Below are 15,822 nucleotides of genomic sequence, written 5' to 3' on the forward strand. Positions count from 1 at the left end.
GTAATATGTCTCGTGGTCTTATCGTGGCACATTTATCTTCTGCTGTTAGGTCAGACAATAGAAATGCCATTGCACGCTTAGAGTAGCAGATTGACAGTGACCAACTTTAAACAGAACTTGATTAATTTTCACACACATTTATTAAAATAATAAAAATTATAGATATTATGTAACTTGATTCTGGATGCTGTTTACAATTGACAATCTGAAGTTCCTTTGGTCTTGGTACGTTAATCTTATTCTCACATATCTCTGATACTTGACTAAGTGTCTATACATTTCTCTTCATATGATAATCTTATTAGGTGCAGACTGAAACTTGACTATTGACTGGTACTGACTAATGCAGACTGATGCAGGCTAATGCAGACTGGTGCAGACAAATGCAGACTGACTAATCGGAGGTCTGTACACTCGTTATAATACCTCAGTCATTCAGGTATAACTGCGTGAGTGTGATCCGCGAGGAGATAAGGTTCTCGGTTAGCAGCACTCTCATTGGCTGCGTTACATATTAATACGCAGATCGGCGGACGCAGAATTTGGTCCGTCTTTAAGGCAGTGCCATCTCTTAGTGCGGAGACGGATGAGTGCTGTGCATGCGCTGTTGTGCTTAGCGGGGCGCGCTCTATTGGTAAAGTTGTGTACGCGCTGACTACACAGAACTATGTACACAAAAAATCTATTGTAGATCCCTTGAACAAAAAAATGTGCCCAGTTCTTGGAACAAAGCTCAGGTCACACCCATCTACAAGAAGGGTAGTAGAAGTGATCCACGAAACTACAATTATATATACTTGACATCAATTTGTTTTAGAATTCTAGGTTCCCTTGCTCTATCTGAGTGGAACAGGAAATGAAATTACTAGTAGTGGTACAGGGTACCCTGCACCATACAACATATGGTGACTTGCAGACTACCTGTGTAGATATAGCTGTACCCTTCTGTAACCAGGCAAATCCGTTTCAAGAATTACTGCAGGAAGACACCAAATTTTCCTAAAATGAGGTGCAACTCCAGTACTGACATTGCATAATGAGAAAGCTGAGACAGAACTTCACACCAATGCTAGGAGTTATGAGTGGATGCAGTTCTAATACAAATTCAGGAAGGTGCTGAGAAGATGATAGCTTATGCTCTCTGAGTAGTCTTCAGGTCTGTGATGAACTGCTCTGCAATTGTGAGAGAGTACCCCAAGATTGTATGGACCCTCAACCAGTTCTACAGACTACATGGTGAAGCAAGACACCTAAGATTTAACTATTCTGCTCTTTGGTCATGAGAATGAAATGACAATGTGTTACACTATTGTTGTTTCATTCAGATGGTAGGATATCTATGTGAAATACCTAATCACCAGGACCAAAGAAGTAAGGCAAGTGGTTCGCATACGGATCCTGGACAGCCAAGAGAAATATGAGAGCATTGTAATACCAAGCACTGGCCAGTGAGATACAGGCTAGAAAACTTAGTATGAATTTTTATGCCTGTACGAAAAGTGGGTATCAGAAAAGTTACTAAAGAGCTAATTTGGGCTGTATCATATCTGTCACTTTTTGAATGTCACATATGAAGTTGAGAGTTATGACCCTTCATTAAGAAGAAAAAAGAGCACAACCATCATCCATGTCCTTTGTATGAAGCATTGCTACAGTCCAGAGGCGTAGATCAAAAATGGGAGGTACAAGGAAACTTAAACACACATTTGACAAATGTAAAGCTTCAGTGGGAGAGGCTACCTTATTGCTGCTCATGTTGAAGAGGATATAACAATGTGACCAGAATTTGAGGATCTTTCAGTCCCACTAAAAATGCACTTTCAGTGCTAAGTGTTGTACTTCATTGACAACGCTGCTTTTGGATTTCGTCTTTAGTGTGGTTATAACATGAAAATATTGATATAACTCCGACAGGTACCCCCAATAACTTTATGTTCCTATCTTGAATAAGCCTTCTTTTCCAGTACTAACAGAGTTGTCACTGAAGTGAAGCCTTCTGAAAACCGAACAGAGAATACTGTTAGGCCATAATTTCATTGAAAACTGGTGTATTAAAAATGTGTCTCTGAACCAAAAATCTTCACTAATATTTTGCCTGAGCCATAGAGAGACAAACAGTAACGAATCGGTGTTTGATTTCACATCTTTCTACTTTGCAAGTTGAGAACTAACTTATTCTTGTATATAGGGTTTATGAATGAAATTTATTGGTTTTAGGTACTGTATCACTGGTATTGTATATGATATATCTTTGAAGATGACCCTGTTACCTAGCTGACACTTGTGTATGTAAGTCCAATCATGAAATTTCTTGTTTAAAAGGATGGAAATTGCTTTTATCTCAATCAAAGGTGATGCTAAAGATTGTTTCTTTTGATATGAGCCATCTCACTTATTTCAGAGTCTTTGGATTCTGGACAATAAGTTGCATCTTTGTAGGTCAAATAATTTGGTGTCCTGTATCTACTAAATACACAATTCAGGCCTTTTACTTTGATCTTCTGCAGAAGAACTGTTATAGATTTTTATACTGAAAAATCAATACCTCTCTATTAGCCACAATCTCTAGGATTTCTTCCTCTTGCATTCTCATTATAAAATTAAATTGTTTTCCACCTGCATGTAACAAATAACAAAGAGAACTCTACTTTAATGCCAAAACTGCAGAACAGAGAAGTCAAAAACATCAACAGGAGACTCAAACAGCACTCTCAAAAACTAAGCAACTGAATCTTTGAGTTACTAGGTGAACTGGGCAGAAATATAGCTGTGTGTCTTAAGAAATTCTCGGTACACATGTATCTGTGTGGTACTGTGCCTGAATGCATCCATAGCACACCGAGTATGAGCACGTAGTGTAAGAAAACACAGCCACAGCATTATGAGAAAGGCAAGCAGATACATGTTGAGATGTCAACGATGCTTGGGAAAGCATAAGGCTTTACATCTTAACATGCTCCAGCAAACAAGGTAGCATCACACAGCCAGACCTCTTGTGAGCCACATGCTGCTTCTGCAGAAAGCCACTCTTGATACTAGTTGCAGCAGCTAGTTAAATAAAGTAAATTTACGTTTAATAAAACATACGATTTTTATTACTTTGTAAGGGAGACACAATTCTGTGAGGAAAGCCCCTCATTCATACACATATGTAATGTAAATGCCCTGAATTCTTGATCATTAATTATTTCACGAGTGACACTTTTCACAGTTTACTCCATTACTGGTCCACGCAGCTGCCTTTCAACTGATGCACTGTCCATTATCACTTTGGATTACAGTTTAATGCTATCACTCCTAAGGACCTGAGAAGGAAATATGACATTTTTAAGCTTTTGTAAAGCACAAGTGTTGCAGTTCCAATCCAATAGCGAGAGCCACACAACCTACAGCCTATTGCAAGGGAAATAGATTACTCTTTGCTTAAGATTCGCTTATATACATTGCATTCTGTCTGTACATTACTCACAGTGGTACTTTAGCCTCTATAAATCTATCAATGAGGAACTTAGTATCTACAGTTTATGTCTGGAATTTTCAAATTTGAACAGAGCTGTATGCAGGTTTACAGACTACATTTTAATTTGTTCTTCCTTTTGTCATGTCATGTCATGCCATGTGCATTTGCTTGTAATTCTTATCTTCTATGGAACATAATGTAGGAATACTAAAACTCATTCCTTTTACCAGACTTTAACACATTTATTTATACATTTGGTACAATTTACACACTTTTCTCAACCAAGGTACAAATAAAAGGACAAATTCAGATCGTTTCACATGTAACACAAAACACAATTGTTCAAACTCTTATTACAAAACGAACTGTAACTGAATACTGTAAATATCTTTTTCACAAAGTGAAATACTTTCATTAACAACAACAAGAGTCATTCGGCACACACATTACTTTCATATGCCTTCTTGTTTTTCCACTTGCACGCTAACACTCAGTCTTGCTTACGAGGTTTGGTATTACCACAAAATTTTCTTACACACACACACACACACACACACACACACACACACACACACAAACCTTTTTTTTCATTTACAAAGGACATTGTAGCAGTATAAAAACATATAACACAATCATCATAAAAAAATATAGTTGATGAGATGTTTAGTGGGAAACATGTCTCCTGAGGCTTTTGGGCACTTGGCACTCCATAGGGCAGCATGCAGCATTTATTTTAAATCCTAGTCTTCATCACATTGTTTGTACTCTTTCCCTCAATCGGTTAAGTTCTTCAGCAATTGCCGAGGGTAGGTCTTTTCCAACTTGTTCTCTGAAGTATTTTTCAACATCATGAACCTGAAACATCATTCATCCTACATAAAATCTTAACATTATTTATATCAATATTTGTAAAAAGAATGCAAATTCAATGAAGTAGATAAGGACAATTATATTTTACTTAGCAATTGGGAACAGTGATGAACACTCAGTCTTTTGGAAGCACAAATCCTTTAATTTGGTTAAAGAGGGGCGAAAGTTGATGGAAAATAGAACCAACAGGGATTATATGGAGAAATACTTGGGAGATACGGTTATGAACATACAACAAGAGGAGAAAAACATTGCTTTTCAATCACAGTGTTCTGCTTATTTTAATGTGTGTTTGTATGAAAAAATGTTATTGCAGTTGAGTATCATTACCTCTTGAAGCCAAAAGTCCTTTGGAATTCTAAACAGTTCTTCCAGATTGACTTTTTCTGAAAGTCCATCCAATCTGAGTGTTCCACTCTTTGGAATGTAGCCAATAGCGGTTTGCTCAGCAATATCTTCATTCTCAATGCGACGCAGAATCCAGTCAAGTACACGAGAATTTTCCCCAAACCCAGGCCATAGAAATTTGCCCTGCAAAAATCCAGAAATATTTATTTTTAGAAGTGATATTACATCACAATACTTAATTCAAACATATGAGTGTAATATTGAACATTTTTTTTTTAATTTAAAAAAGATTCGTGTGCCCCATGTCTGCAAAAAATAAGTGTGTTTCAGTATTAAAATTGGTAAATCTTTAATTTAAAACTGTGTAAGTTAAGCACTATTTAGCACATGGCCATAAAATTAACTTATGAACCATTTTGTCCAACAGGTCTCCATAATTTATCACAGTGAAATTTGAAAATGAACGATGAACAACGCATTAACAGTAAGTGCAAATAATCAAGAGAATTATTCAAGAGTAATACCATTGATTAATACAATATGACCTGAAGAAATGATACTCACCTCACTGCTTTTCCTAAACCAGTTAACATGAAATATTTTTGGTAACTTAGCACCTTTACGTGCCTCCATGCTCAGCCAGTGTGAGAGGTAGTGCCCAAAGTTGTAGCCAAAGAATGGTCTCATGGCGAAGGGATCATGCATCACAACTTTCCCCTGCAAGAAATGATTGACAGTGCCGTTTCTGCTTTAACTGTTATATGTAGTTAACTTCAATCACATGACATAAATTGTCACAAAATGAACAAACGTTTTACCATTGCAAATATATGGAGATCTCCAGCATACTGGAGATGATGTGGGACCACAACTTTAATGAAAGAAATGTTGGAGTTCTGTTGTAAGTAGCATTAGGATGTCCCTCATATTGATGGTGATGGTGACTATTTTTGGACTTGTGTCCATTCACATGTCATCTGTCTTCTTAAGTGACTGAATACAGTTATGTATGCTTGTGTGGAACAAGCATAGTAAATAATCCAAACGGCAGTACAGATATTTTATCATACAGGAAACAAGTTACAATAAGCAATGTGAAGAGCTCTCTTCATTAGGCACCATCAATAAATAAAGGATACTTCCTAACACAACATAGGTTGGTGTTGTTGTTGTTGTTGTTGTGGTCTTCAGTCCTGAGACTGGTTTGATGCAGCTCTCCATGGTACTCTATCCTGTGCAAGCTTCTTCATCTCCCAGTACCTACTGCAACCTACATCCTTCTGAATCTGCTTAGTGTACTCATCTCTCGGTCTCCCTCTACGATTTTTACCCTCCACGCTGCCCTCCAATGCTAAATTTGTGATCCCTTGATGCCTCAAAACATGTCCTACCAACCGATCCCTTCTTCTAGTCAAGTTGTGCCACAAACTTCTCTTCTCCCCAATCCTATTCAATACCTCCTCATTAGTTACGTGATCTATCCACCTTATCTTCAGTATTCTTCTGTAGCACCACATTTCGAAAGCTTCTATTCTCTTCTTGTCCAAACTAGTTATCGTCCATGTTTCACTTCCATACATGGCTACACTCCAAACAAATATTTTCAGATATGACTTCCTGACACTTAAATCTATATTCGATGTTAACAAATTTCTCTTCTTCAGAAACGCTTTCCTTGCCATTGCCAGTCTACATTTTATATCCTCTCTACTTCGACCATCATCAGTTATTTTACTTCCTAAATAGCAAAACTCCTTTACTACTTTAAGTGTCTCATTTCCTAATCTAATTCCCTCAGCAACACCCGATTTAATTTGACTACATTCCATTACCCTCGTTTTGCTTTTGTTGATGTTCATCTTATATCCTCCTTTCAAGACACTGTCCATTCCGTTCAACTGCTCTTCCAAGTCCTTTGCCGTCTCTGACAGAATTACAATGTCATTGGCGAACCTCAAAGTTTTTACTTCGTCTCCATGAATTTTAATACCTACTCCAAATTTTTCTTTTGTTTCCTTTACTGCTTGCTCAATATACAGATTGAATAACATCGGGGAGAGGCTACAACCCTGTCTCACTCCTTTCCCAACCACTGCTTCCCTTTCATGCCCCTCAACTCTTATGACTGCCATCTGGTTTCTGTACAAATTGTAAATAGCCTTTCGCTCCCTGTATTTTACCCCTGCCACCTTTAGAATTTGAAAAAAGAGTATTCCAGTCAACATTGTCAAAAGCTTTCTCTAAGTCTACAAATGCTAGAGACGTAGGTTTGCCTTTTCTTAATCTTTCTTCTAAGATAAGTCGTAAGGTCAGTATTGCCTCACGTGTTCCAACATTTCGACGGAATCCAAACTGATCCTCCCCGAGGTCCGCATCTACCAGTTTTTCCATTCGTCTGTAAAGAATACGCGTTAGTATTTTGCAGCTGTGACTTATTAAACTGATAGTTCGGTAATTTTCACATCTGTCAGCACCTGCTTTCTTTGGGATTGGAATTATTATATTCTTCTTGAAGTCTGAGGGTATTTCGCCTGTCTCATACATCTTGCTCACCAGATGGTAGAGTTTTGTCATGACTGGCTCTCCCGAGGCCGTCAGCAGCTCCAATGGAATGTTGTCAACTCCGGGGGCCTTGTTTCGACTCAGGTCTTTCAGTGCTCTGTCAAACTCTTAACGCAGTATCATATCTCCCATTTCATCTTCATCTACATCCTCTTCCATTTCCATAATATTGTCCTCAAGTACATCGCCCTTGTATAGACCCTCTATATACTCCTTCCACCTTTCTGCTTTCCCTTCTTTGCTTAGAACTGGGTTTCCATCTGAGCTCTTGATGTTCATACAAATGGCCCTCTTATCTCCAAAGGACTCTTTAATTTTACTGAAGGCAGTATCTATCTTACCCCTAGTGAGATAAGCCTCTACATCCTTACATTTATCCTCTAGCCATCCCTGTTTAGCCATTTTGCACTTCCTCTCGATCTCATTTTTGAGACGTTTGTATTCCTTTTTGCCTGCTTCATTTACTGCATTTTTATATTTTCTCCTTTCATCAATTAAATTCAATAGGTTGGTACTCAACCATATCTTTCATTACAAATATTTGGCTTTTTCATGTCTATTTTGATTATGTGAGTATTGTAAATGAATCACTGCATATGAATATAAAACAATAAGCAAATTAAAATAATTTATTGATCTGTGGTGGAGATTAAGTGACATCTTGAGAACATGATTAAAAATTACTGGATTTGCATTCAATTACTTTTTTCTTTTATGTAATTTGCAGATTTTTTTATTAAGTGGCAGTAATTATTATTTTCAATCACAGACATATGTTTAGTGTGAAAAGTTTTATAACTCCAATAAATAAGAAGTAGCTGTGGTACTTTCAGTGAAGATGATTTTTAAAATGCATTTTGTGAATCACATTAGATAATGAAACTTTACTGTCAAGTTTTTCCAATATTCCCAAGATATAATTCAAATTGAAAATCAAAATGAAAGCATTACACATGTACTGAGATTATAGTCATATTGAGATGGCATATGAGAATTTAGTACCCTATTGCATAAAATTGCTGCTGAACATAAATAACAAGGGCTTACTTTATGTTCAGCTGCTGCTGTAGATTCTGATCTCATAGAAGCACCAACAAATACACCATGTTTCCAGTTAAATGCTTCATACACAAGAGGGACACCCTGAGGCCTGCGCCCTCCAAACAATATGGCATCAATGGGCACTCCAGCTGGATCTTCCCAAGCAGGATCAATGATGGGACACTGGTCTGCTGGTGAGCAAAACCTGCAACAATTGTGAACAAGAATTTCATTAACTTTCTGATAACTGGGTGACAGCCATTAAAATATAATTATTATCCCCAAATTCCATATAGTTCTCATTTAAGTCATTGTATTCATTTGACCTTTCAGCCCATCTGACTATAATTACTTATCTTTGAACATTAAGATGCTTTAAATGTAAATGACTACTGTAGATTGCAAGGAGTTTTGTTTTAACTCATTTTCTAAAATGTCTCTCTCTTGGTTGGTTGATTTGGGGGAGGGGACTAAACAGTGAGTCATGGGCCCCATGGAGTTAGGGAAGGAAATCAGCCGTGCTCTTCCAAAGGAACCATCCCAGCATTTGCCTAATGTGATTTAGGGAAATCAGAAAAAACCTGAATCAGGATGGCTGGACACAGGTTTAAACCATTGTTCTCCCAAATGTGAGTTCAGTATCCTGACAACTGCACCACCTCACTCATCGTGTGTCTTATCTGGTCCACACCTTATAACTACCATCTTTGCAATGTGTCTACAGCTCTCTCATTTTTTTTCTTTTAGCATTTGTAAATGAAAAATGGATTACTGAAGTTTAAGATTCATTACTGATGTATTTTTCTGTCAGTGATCCTTCATTATCTTACTCTGATGCCAAAATGAACTAAATTACCAATTTTGTCTTTTGGAATAAACATTTACTTAATCAGGAATTTATCTGGGCTAAAAAGAGCCACAGGGGCCAGCAACAAGAAAAGCAGAAAAATTAAATAACCTTGTATCAAGGAAGGCACAAGCAGTTGTCCAATAAGAAATGTGTTACCAGTAGATGAATTTGAAGTTATGGTAATGCATATAGTGGTAGGCAGCATCTGCTGTTTACAATATACAAAAAGTATAATCCAGACAGATATATGTCACACACTAGAACTCCTGCCATCTGTAGTGATATTACTTTTCACAAAAATAAAAAGGCAAGAAAATGTGTGACAGATATTCATGTGTATGGACCAGTGATTACTTCAGAGTAAACATACACATGATTGCTAAATTTTGGAAGTGGAAGTTCTTTCATTTGGAAAGAGGAATTGAAGCTTTACAAGCACAACTAAATATAATGATCTGTATTGTTCTGTTTCTATTGACTTGGGGCCCTGAGTGACTATTTCCTCAGTCAGTTTCCATATTCTGCAGAATGGAAGATTGTGTAGTTGTTTGTTTATTTTAGCTATCATGAAGTAAATAGAAGTTTTTCTTCCATAACTTGACATCAGATTCATTCTATATGTCCTTTTCTTTGCCAAATTATAAATTTTATCCCAGAAATGTCTAAGAATAAGCAACCATGTAACATTATGTAGAATTAATTTGTTTTACACCATTTACATTTCAGACAAATCCCTGTTGACATACATTAAGTGGCTTGTAAAGATTCCCTTTTATTCACCACTTTACACAATAATGTGCACTAGTACTTACTGTAGAACGTAAGTCATCTTTGCTTCTCTGTTTCATGCAATGTCATTCATATATTAAGAGCTCACAACATAGGACTACTGAAATTATGATGGACAATTTTATATTTCACTGAAGTAAGCTACAATTTTTTCTGTAACTGGTGCAAAAAAGAACATCTCCAGAAATTATAAGAGAAAAGACTTCAAAAAAGAAAATTAAGTTACTACAATTAGTAGTAGTCTAAATTGCTCTCAATATAAATGCCACCATACCAATTCATTATGACTGATTGCGTAGTTCAAAAATCTATAGGGGATACCCGGCATATTATGCATAAGTGACCGTTAACACCTACAGTCATTCCTCCACACTTAGTAAAGTTTATACCTTGAATTAGGATGCGCAGCAGGCTTTCCACTGCTTTTGTCCCATGGTTTACCCAACCAGTCAGTGATCTCCATGGTTAGGTCTGTTTCTTTCTCAAGTCCTTCCCAGAATACTCCTCCATCATTAGTGGCAGCAACATTGGTGAAAATGGTGTTTCTGAATATTGTCTTCATTGCATTTGGGTTGGTCTGATTTGATGTTCCTGTTATTAAAAAAGAAGCATTGGTAGTAATAAAAATGTGTTAACTTGACAAGAATAAGCAATATTAGACACACACACACACACACACACACACACACACACACACACACACACACACACCTCCACTATGTATAACAAATGAGAAATAAAACAGTACCTGGAGCAACCCCAAAGAAACCATTTTCTGGATTTATGGCACGAAGCTGCCCATTTTCATCAAATTTCATCCATGCAATGTCGTCACCTACACATTCTACTTTGTATCCTGGCAATGTTGGATTCATCATAGCAAGGTTTGTTTTCCCACATGCACTGGGGAAAGCTGCTGCTATGTAACGCTTTTTCCCTGCTGGATTTGTGATACCCAGTATCTGAAATGAGATAGTAGAGTTCAGGGAGAAGCTATATCCCATCATTTCCCAGATTATTTACACCTGGAAAGTATTGTTGACACTTACCAGCATATGCTCTGCAAGCCAACCCTCTCGTTTTGCAATGGTTGATCCAATACGCAAGGCAAAGCACTTCTTGCCCAAAAGAGAATTTCCACCATAACCACTGCCATAGGAAACTATCTCATTGTTGTCAGGCCTATGACAAACAAATAAACTGAACATTTTATTTCTGTAAACCATATTTATGCTTATAAGTCTATAAACAAATTATTTTATTGCCATTCTCATGTTTAAATAGTAAATATAGCAATTACTATTTCTGTGAACAGTTTATTGGTCTCCATTTTCACTACATAAATTTATTACACATGCAGTAAACATAATGAATATATATAATAACTACCCCAGTGGTGACCCTCATAAATTTATAAACACCTATAATTTTGACTAATTAGTCATTGTGTTTCTGTAAGTCCATCACATTTTGTTTGAACTTTTTAATTTTCTTCTCTTTTTTTGTTATATTTTTCTATCTAGTGGTACTGTAATGTTTGAACAGTAAATTTTTAAATAAGCTACCACAAAAGAAGTTAATCATACCTCTGGAGAATAATGGTTCTTTCTGGGTCACATGGCCAACTAGCATACTCATTTGTTGGCTTTGCTGGGCTGCCAACAGAATGCAAGCATTTTACAAAATCTGCTCCTTCTGCCAAAAGATCCAACACAGGGGTTCCCATTCGTGTCATTATTCTCATTGAGGACACAACATAGGGTGAGTCAGTAACTTCAATACCAATCTTTGACAGAGGGGAACCAATAGGACCCATACTGAAAGGAATGACATACATAGTCCGACCTGCAAAATGAGAAACATTAGATTTTAGCATGAAAACAGATTTGTTAAAAACTATCAGCTTTTTAAAGATTAAGTAGAAATATTAGGATGGGAATAATGATTGCTTTTATAAGTGAGCTCTGTTTATTTGATCTCAAGACCAATATGACAAATTTGTTAGATCTATCATGACAGTATGAGAAAGTTCAGTCTACTAATGTAAGTGCTTATGTTAGAAAGAAAGTTATGTCATAGCAGATAAGAAATGGTAGAAAGTACAATAAAAAAGATATGCACACACAAATTACACAAAAGTGTCATATTTAAGTTATCTTTGCTGAAGACAAGCTTATCTTTATTGTTCACATAATAAATATGTAGAAAAGCAGTGAAGAACCTCCATGTCCTATACATAGGTAAATAATATTTGGCATAAATGGAAACTGGTTTTACCAAATTTAATCACAGTTCCATTAGTACATACTTAAAAATGGTACAAATGTGCTGCACTTACCTCGCATACAGCCTGGAAACCTTTCACCAATGGCTTCCTCCATCTGGCCTGGTGACATCCAGTTTCCCAAAACTCCTTTGACACCTGGAGCTACATCAGGAATTGTTTCAGATCGGTTGGTTGTGCAGACAAAGGTGCGACTTTCTACCCTGGCAACATCAGCCGGGTTCGTCCTGGCCAGCCAACTGAACAAACAAACATTTTTTTAAAAACAACAATTTACATTTTTGGGACTGTAAATATAATAGTGAACTTCAACATGCCATTGTGGAACAATTTATAATGTAAGGACATTTTAATCCCAAGTGCACTCCTTTTACTGAAAGCTTTTACTAGCTCCACTCATTGATGGACAATCATGTTAGCAAAGGAGGAAATAGTAAATGTTCTTTTGTTAATCATGCAAAGTTTTGAGACTTTTCCGCCACATTTAGTTTCTATGTGAAGAAAATTTATCTGTAGATATGACTATAAAACAATGAAACTTGTGCTTGAAACATGAATTAAAAGTAGAACATAACAGATAAGATATATGTATGGTGTGATATGTGGAAATTGACCCTGAACAACGAAAAATGTGAAGTTATTCACACGAGTACTAAGAGAAATCCACTAAATTCCCATTATGCGATAAGTCACACTAACCTAAAGGCTGTAAATTCAATTAAATACTTAGGGATTACAATTACAAGTAACCTAAACTGGAATGATCACATAGATAATAATGTGGGTAGAGCAAACCAAAGACTGTGATTCATTGGCAGAACACTAAAAAGGTGCAACAGGTCTACTAAAGAGTCTGCTTACACCACATTTGTCCGCCCTTTTCTGGAGTATTGGTGTGTGGTGTAGGATCCGCATCAGGTGGGACTGACGGATGATACTGAAAAAGTCCAGAGAGGGGCAACTCTCTTTGTATTATCACAAAATAGGGGAGATAGTGCCACAGACATGATATGTGTATTGAAATGGCAATCCTTAAAACAAAGGCGTTTTTCATTGGGATTAGATCTTCTCATGAAATTTAAATCACCAGTTTTCTCTTCTGATTGCGAAAGCATTATGTTGGCATCTACCTACTTAGGGAGAAGTGATCGTCATGATAAAATAAGAGAAATCTGGGCTCGCACACAAAAATTTAAATGCTTGTTTTTTCCACATGCCGTTTGAGAGTGGTATGGTAGAGAGAGAGCTTGAAGGTGGTTCATTGAACCCTCTGTCAGGCACTTTATTGTGTATAGCAGAGTAAACACATTGATGTAGATGATTCACATTAGAATGTGAAAAATTCAATAGATCTAAAAAAAATTGCACATTTTCTACACAGTACACTCCAAAATTTTAAAAAAAATAATGTCTAAGAATCAGTCCTGAATTAACTCAGTTTTTGAGAGAAGAACAATGTTGTATTCAGATCTTTGTAAGTAAGCAATGCAAAATAAAATAATAAAATATTATTAATTCGATTGAAAACTGCATGTAAAGCTATAAATGACAGAATGTTAGACATAATTTAACGTAAATTTAGAAAAGTTTAGATTATTTTCTGGAGAATGCAAATCAAGGGTGGAATTAAAGTTAATGAAATATTCAATGTATGCACATCCCATGAAAGAATTCAAGAAATTTCATAGTAACTAAAATGAAAGTTTAATTTAATTCCCTTTGTCAGGAAGTTTATGGTGTGACAGCATTGTTACTGAGATTTGCAAATACAGATTAATAACAAAAGCCAAATTAAAACTTACCAGTTCTCATATTTAGGAAGCTTTTGTATTGTTCCCTGCCTCTGCATTAGGTTGAGGAGGTGTACATTCTCCCTTTCAGAGCCATCACAGATGTGGATGTTCTCTGGTTGACACAGGGACACCGTCTCTTCCAAGTAGGCACGCACCTTTAAAGTTAACATAATTTTTTTACATTATTCTATCTGTCACATTCAACAAGTCACAGAAATGCAGTTTGCTTGTACAGGCTTGATACTAGCAGGTGGGCAATTTATGCATTTATACACACAGCCAAATTCTTACAGCAGCCAATGTGTCATATTCTTTGTTTTAGAAAGAAATGTAAATAATATTTAATACTTTTTTCCCTTAGAATTGTCAATGCTACAATAGTAAACATGGGGAAATTTGATATTGTAATCAGTTACCACTAAACATCAGCACACAATTATTGTAGTTGCAAATGAAGGCAGCATGTGCAGAATGGCTCTCATTTGTGTGCATAGTCACTACACTAAATGTCAGCATGCTCTCTAGCACAGTGTTTATGCTGTCCTATTGTCTGTGTTGCCTAGCTAGGATCTGACAGCATTGCCCCTTCCAAACCACACTATTTTTGTCTGCTGCTGTCATAATACAGACAACAATTAGTGATAATAGTATGGACCTGAAAGCAGTACTGCAGCTTGCAAAGAGATTCGGCAGTTTATAGCAGTTGCTGTGGGTGCTGTGTGAAGGCGGAAAAAGTTCTCCGTAACACATTGCACTTAGAGGTTCACTTTGCTAATACTGTGCCGACATGCATGACTTTGAAAATACTGGGGCAGTGATCGTCTTGCACACTGCATACTTTGACTCTACACTGGGTGGCAGACTATATACACAAACTCATAATCTTTTATTTTGTTTGCAATTGTTTTTTATAGAAGATAGCTTATATAATTTAATGCTCACATATGAAAGCAATCTAAGGTCATTAATTTAAAAATAATTAATTTCTATCAATGACTGCAAAAATTCCACTACAATTGCTTCTTTTAGCTCTGTGCAGTCACTTTCAGATCTGCATAGCGAACAATATAATGTGTGCAGAACACCATAGCCGGTTGATGTGCACACGGCAGAGCACGCATGGGGCCATTCTTGTTTGGTTTCTTCCATTTTATAGCTTTATGTTTTGCTACACTTCTAAAAAATGTAAGACCCGTTTAACTTTGTTTCACAATTTTTTTTACTGCAAGTGGACACATCCCTTCTTTATAATTATGTCTAGTCACTTCCAAAGTAGTAGTAATGTGAAAAGTCAAAGAGGTACAAACATCTTATCCACATTATTACTTATTGCTTTTGAAAATAGCACCATGACCCCTGTTCCTACAAGCCTTACTGTAATGAGGTATTTTAATGAAGATGCTTTGTACCTTTGGCAAGTTACCTTTAAAATTAAAACAAGTATCTGGGGACATCAGAATTCATGCTATTTACACTAGATTTAAAATGTAAATGTCTCAATTTTTTAAGTTGTAATTAGAAAGTAGTAGTCAAACAAATCCAATATTTCAACAGCTGTTTTACTTTATGAGAATATCTTTATTTTCTCTTTTGTAATAGTGCTATGAAAAATAAAAATGGAGGGAATTAAAGCTGGTGTTCACATGGGGTCAGTTGTCTTATCATGGACAACGGGCAGGTGAACATGACGACGTCCATGTATCTCTTTCACAGTTTTACATGCCTGTTACTGTCACTGTTACTTTAATGGTAGATAGTCAAACTCTTATGCTCTCTTCTGGCACTATGTACCATTTAAAATTCATTTGATTGTCTAGGGCACACA

General features: G+C 36.4%; 1 protein-coding gene across 2 annotated transcripts in view; it reads right to left on the reverse strand.

Moving 5' to 3' along the window:
• Nucleotides 1–3,681: 3,681 nt before the first annotated feature.
• LOC126278052 (phosphoenolpyruvate carboxykinase [GTP]-like) overlaps nt 3,682–15,822 on the reverse strand; it is a 136,218-nt gene continuing 124,077 nt past the window's right edge. For both annotated transcript variants that reach the window (XM_049977859.1, XM_049977857.1), the window contains exons 3-12: nt 14,007–14,152; nt 12,259–12,443; nt 11,507–11,765; nt 10,970–11,102; nt 10,669–10,882; nt 10,310–10,511; nt 8,288–8,486; nt 5,243–5,395; nt 4,661–4,861; nt 3,682–4,315 (exon numbers count right to left, since the gene is read on the reverse strand). In XM_049977859.1, coding sequence (XP_049833816.1) covers nt 4,211–4,315; nt 4,661–4,861; nt 5,243–5,395; nt 8,288–8,486; nt 10,310–10,511; nt 10,669–10,882; nt 10,970–11,102; nt 11,507–11,765; nt 12,259–12,443; nt 14,007–14,152 — 1,797 coding nt within the window. In that variant the 3' untranslated portion in view covers nt 3,682–4,210. The remainder of the gene's footprint in view (nt 4,316–4,660; nt 4,862–5,242; nt 5,396–8,287; nt 8,487–10,309; nt 10,512–10,668; nt 10,883–10,969; nt 11,103–11,506; nt 11,766–12,258; nt 12,444–14,006; nt 14,153–15,822) is intronic.

This window comes from Schistocerca gregaria, chromosome 6 (assembly GCF_023897955.1).
Source record: "Schistocerca gregaria isolate iqSchGreg1 chromosome 6, iqSchGreg1.2, whole genome shotgun sequence".
NCBI classification, from domain to species: Eukaryota; Metazoa; Arthropoda; class Insecta; order Orthoptera; family Acrididae; genus Schistocerca; species Schistocerca gregaria.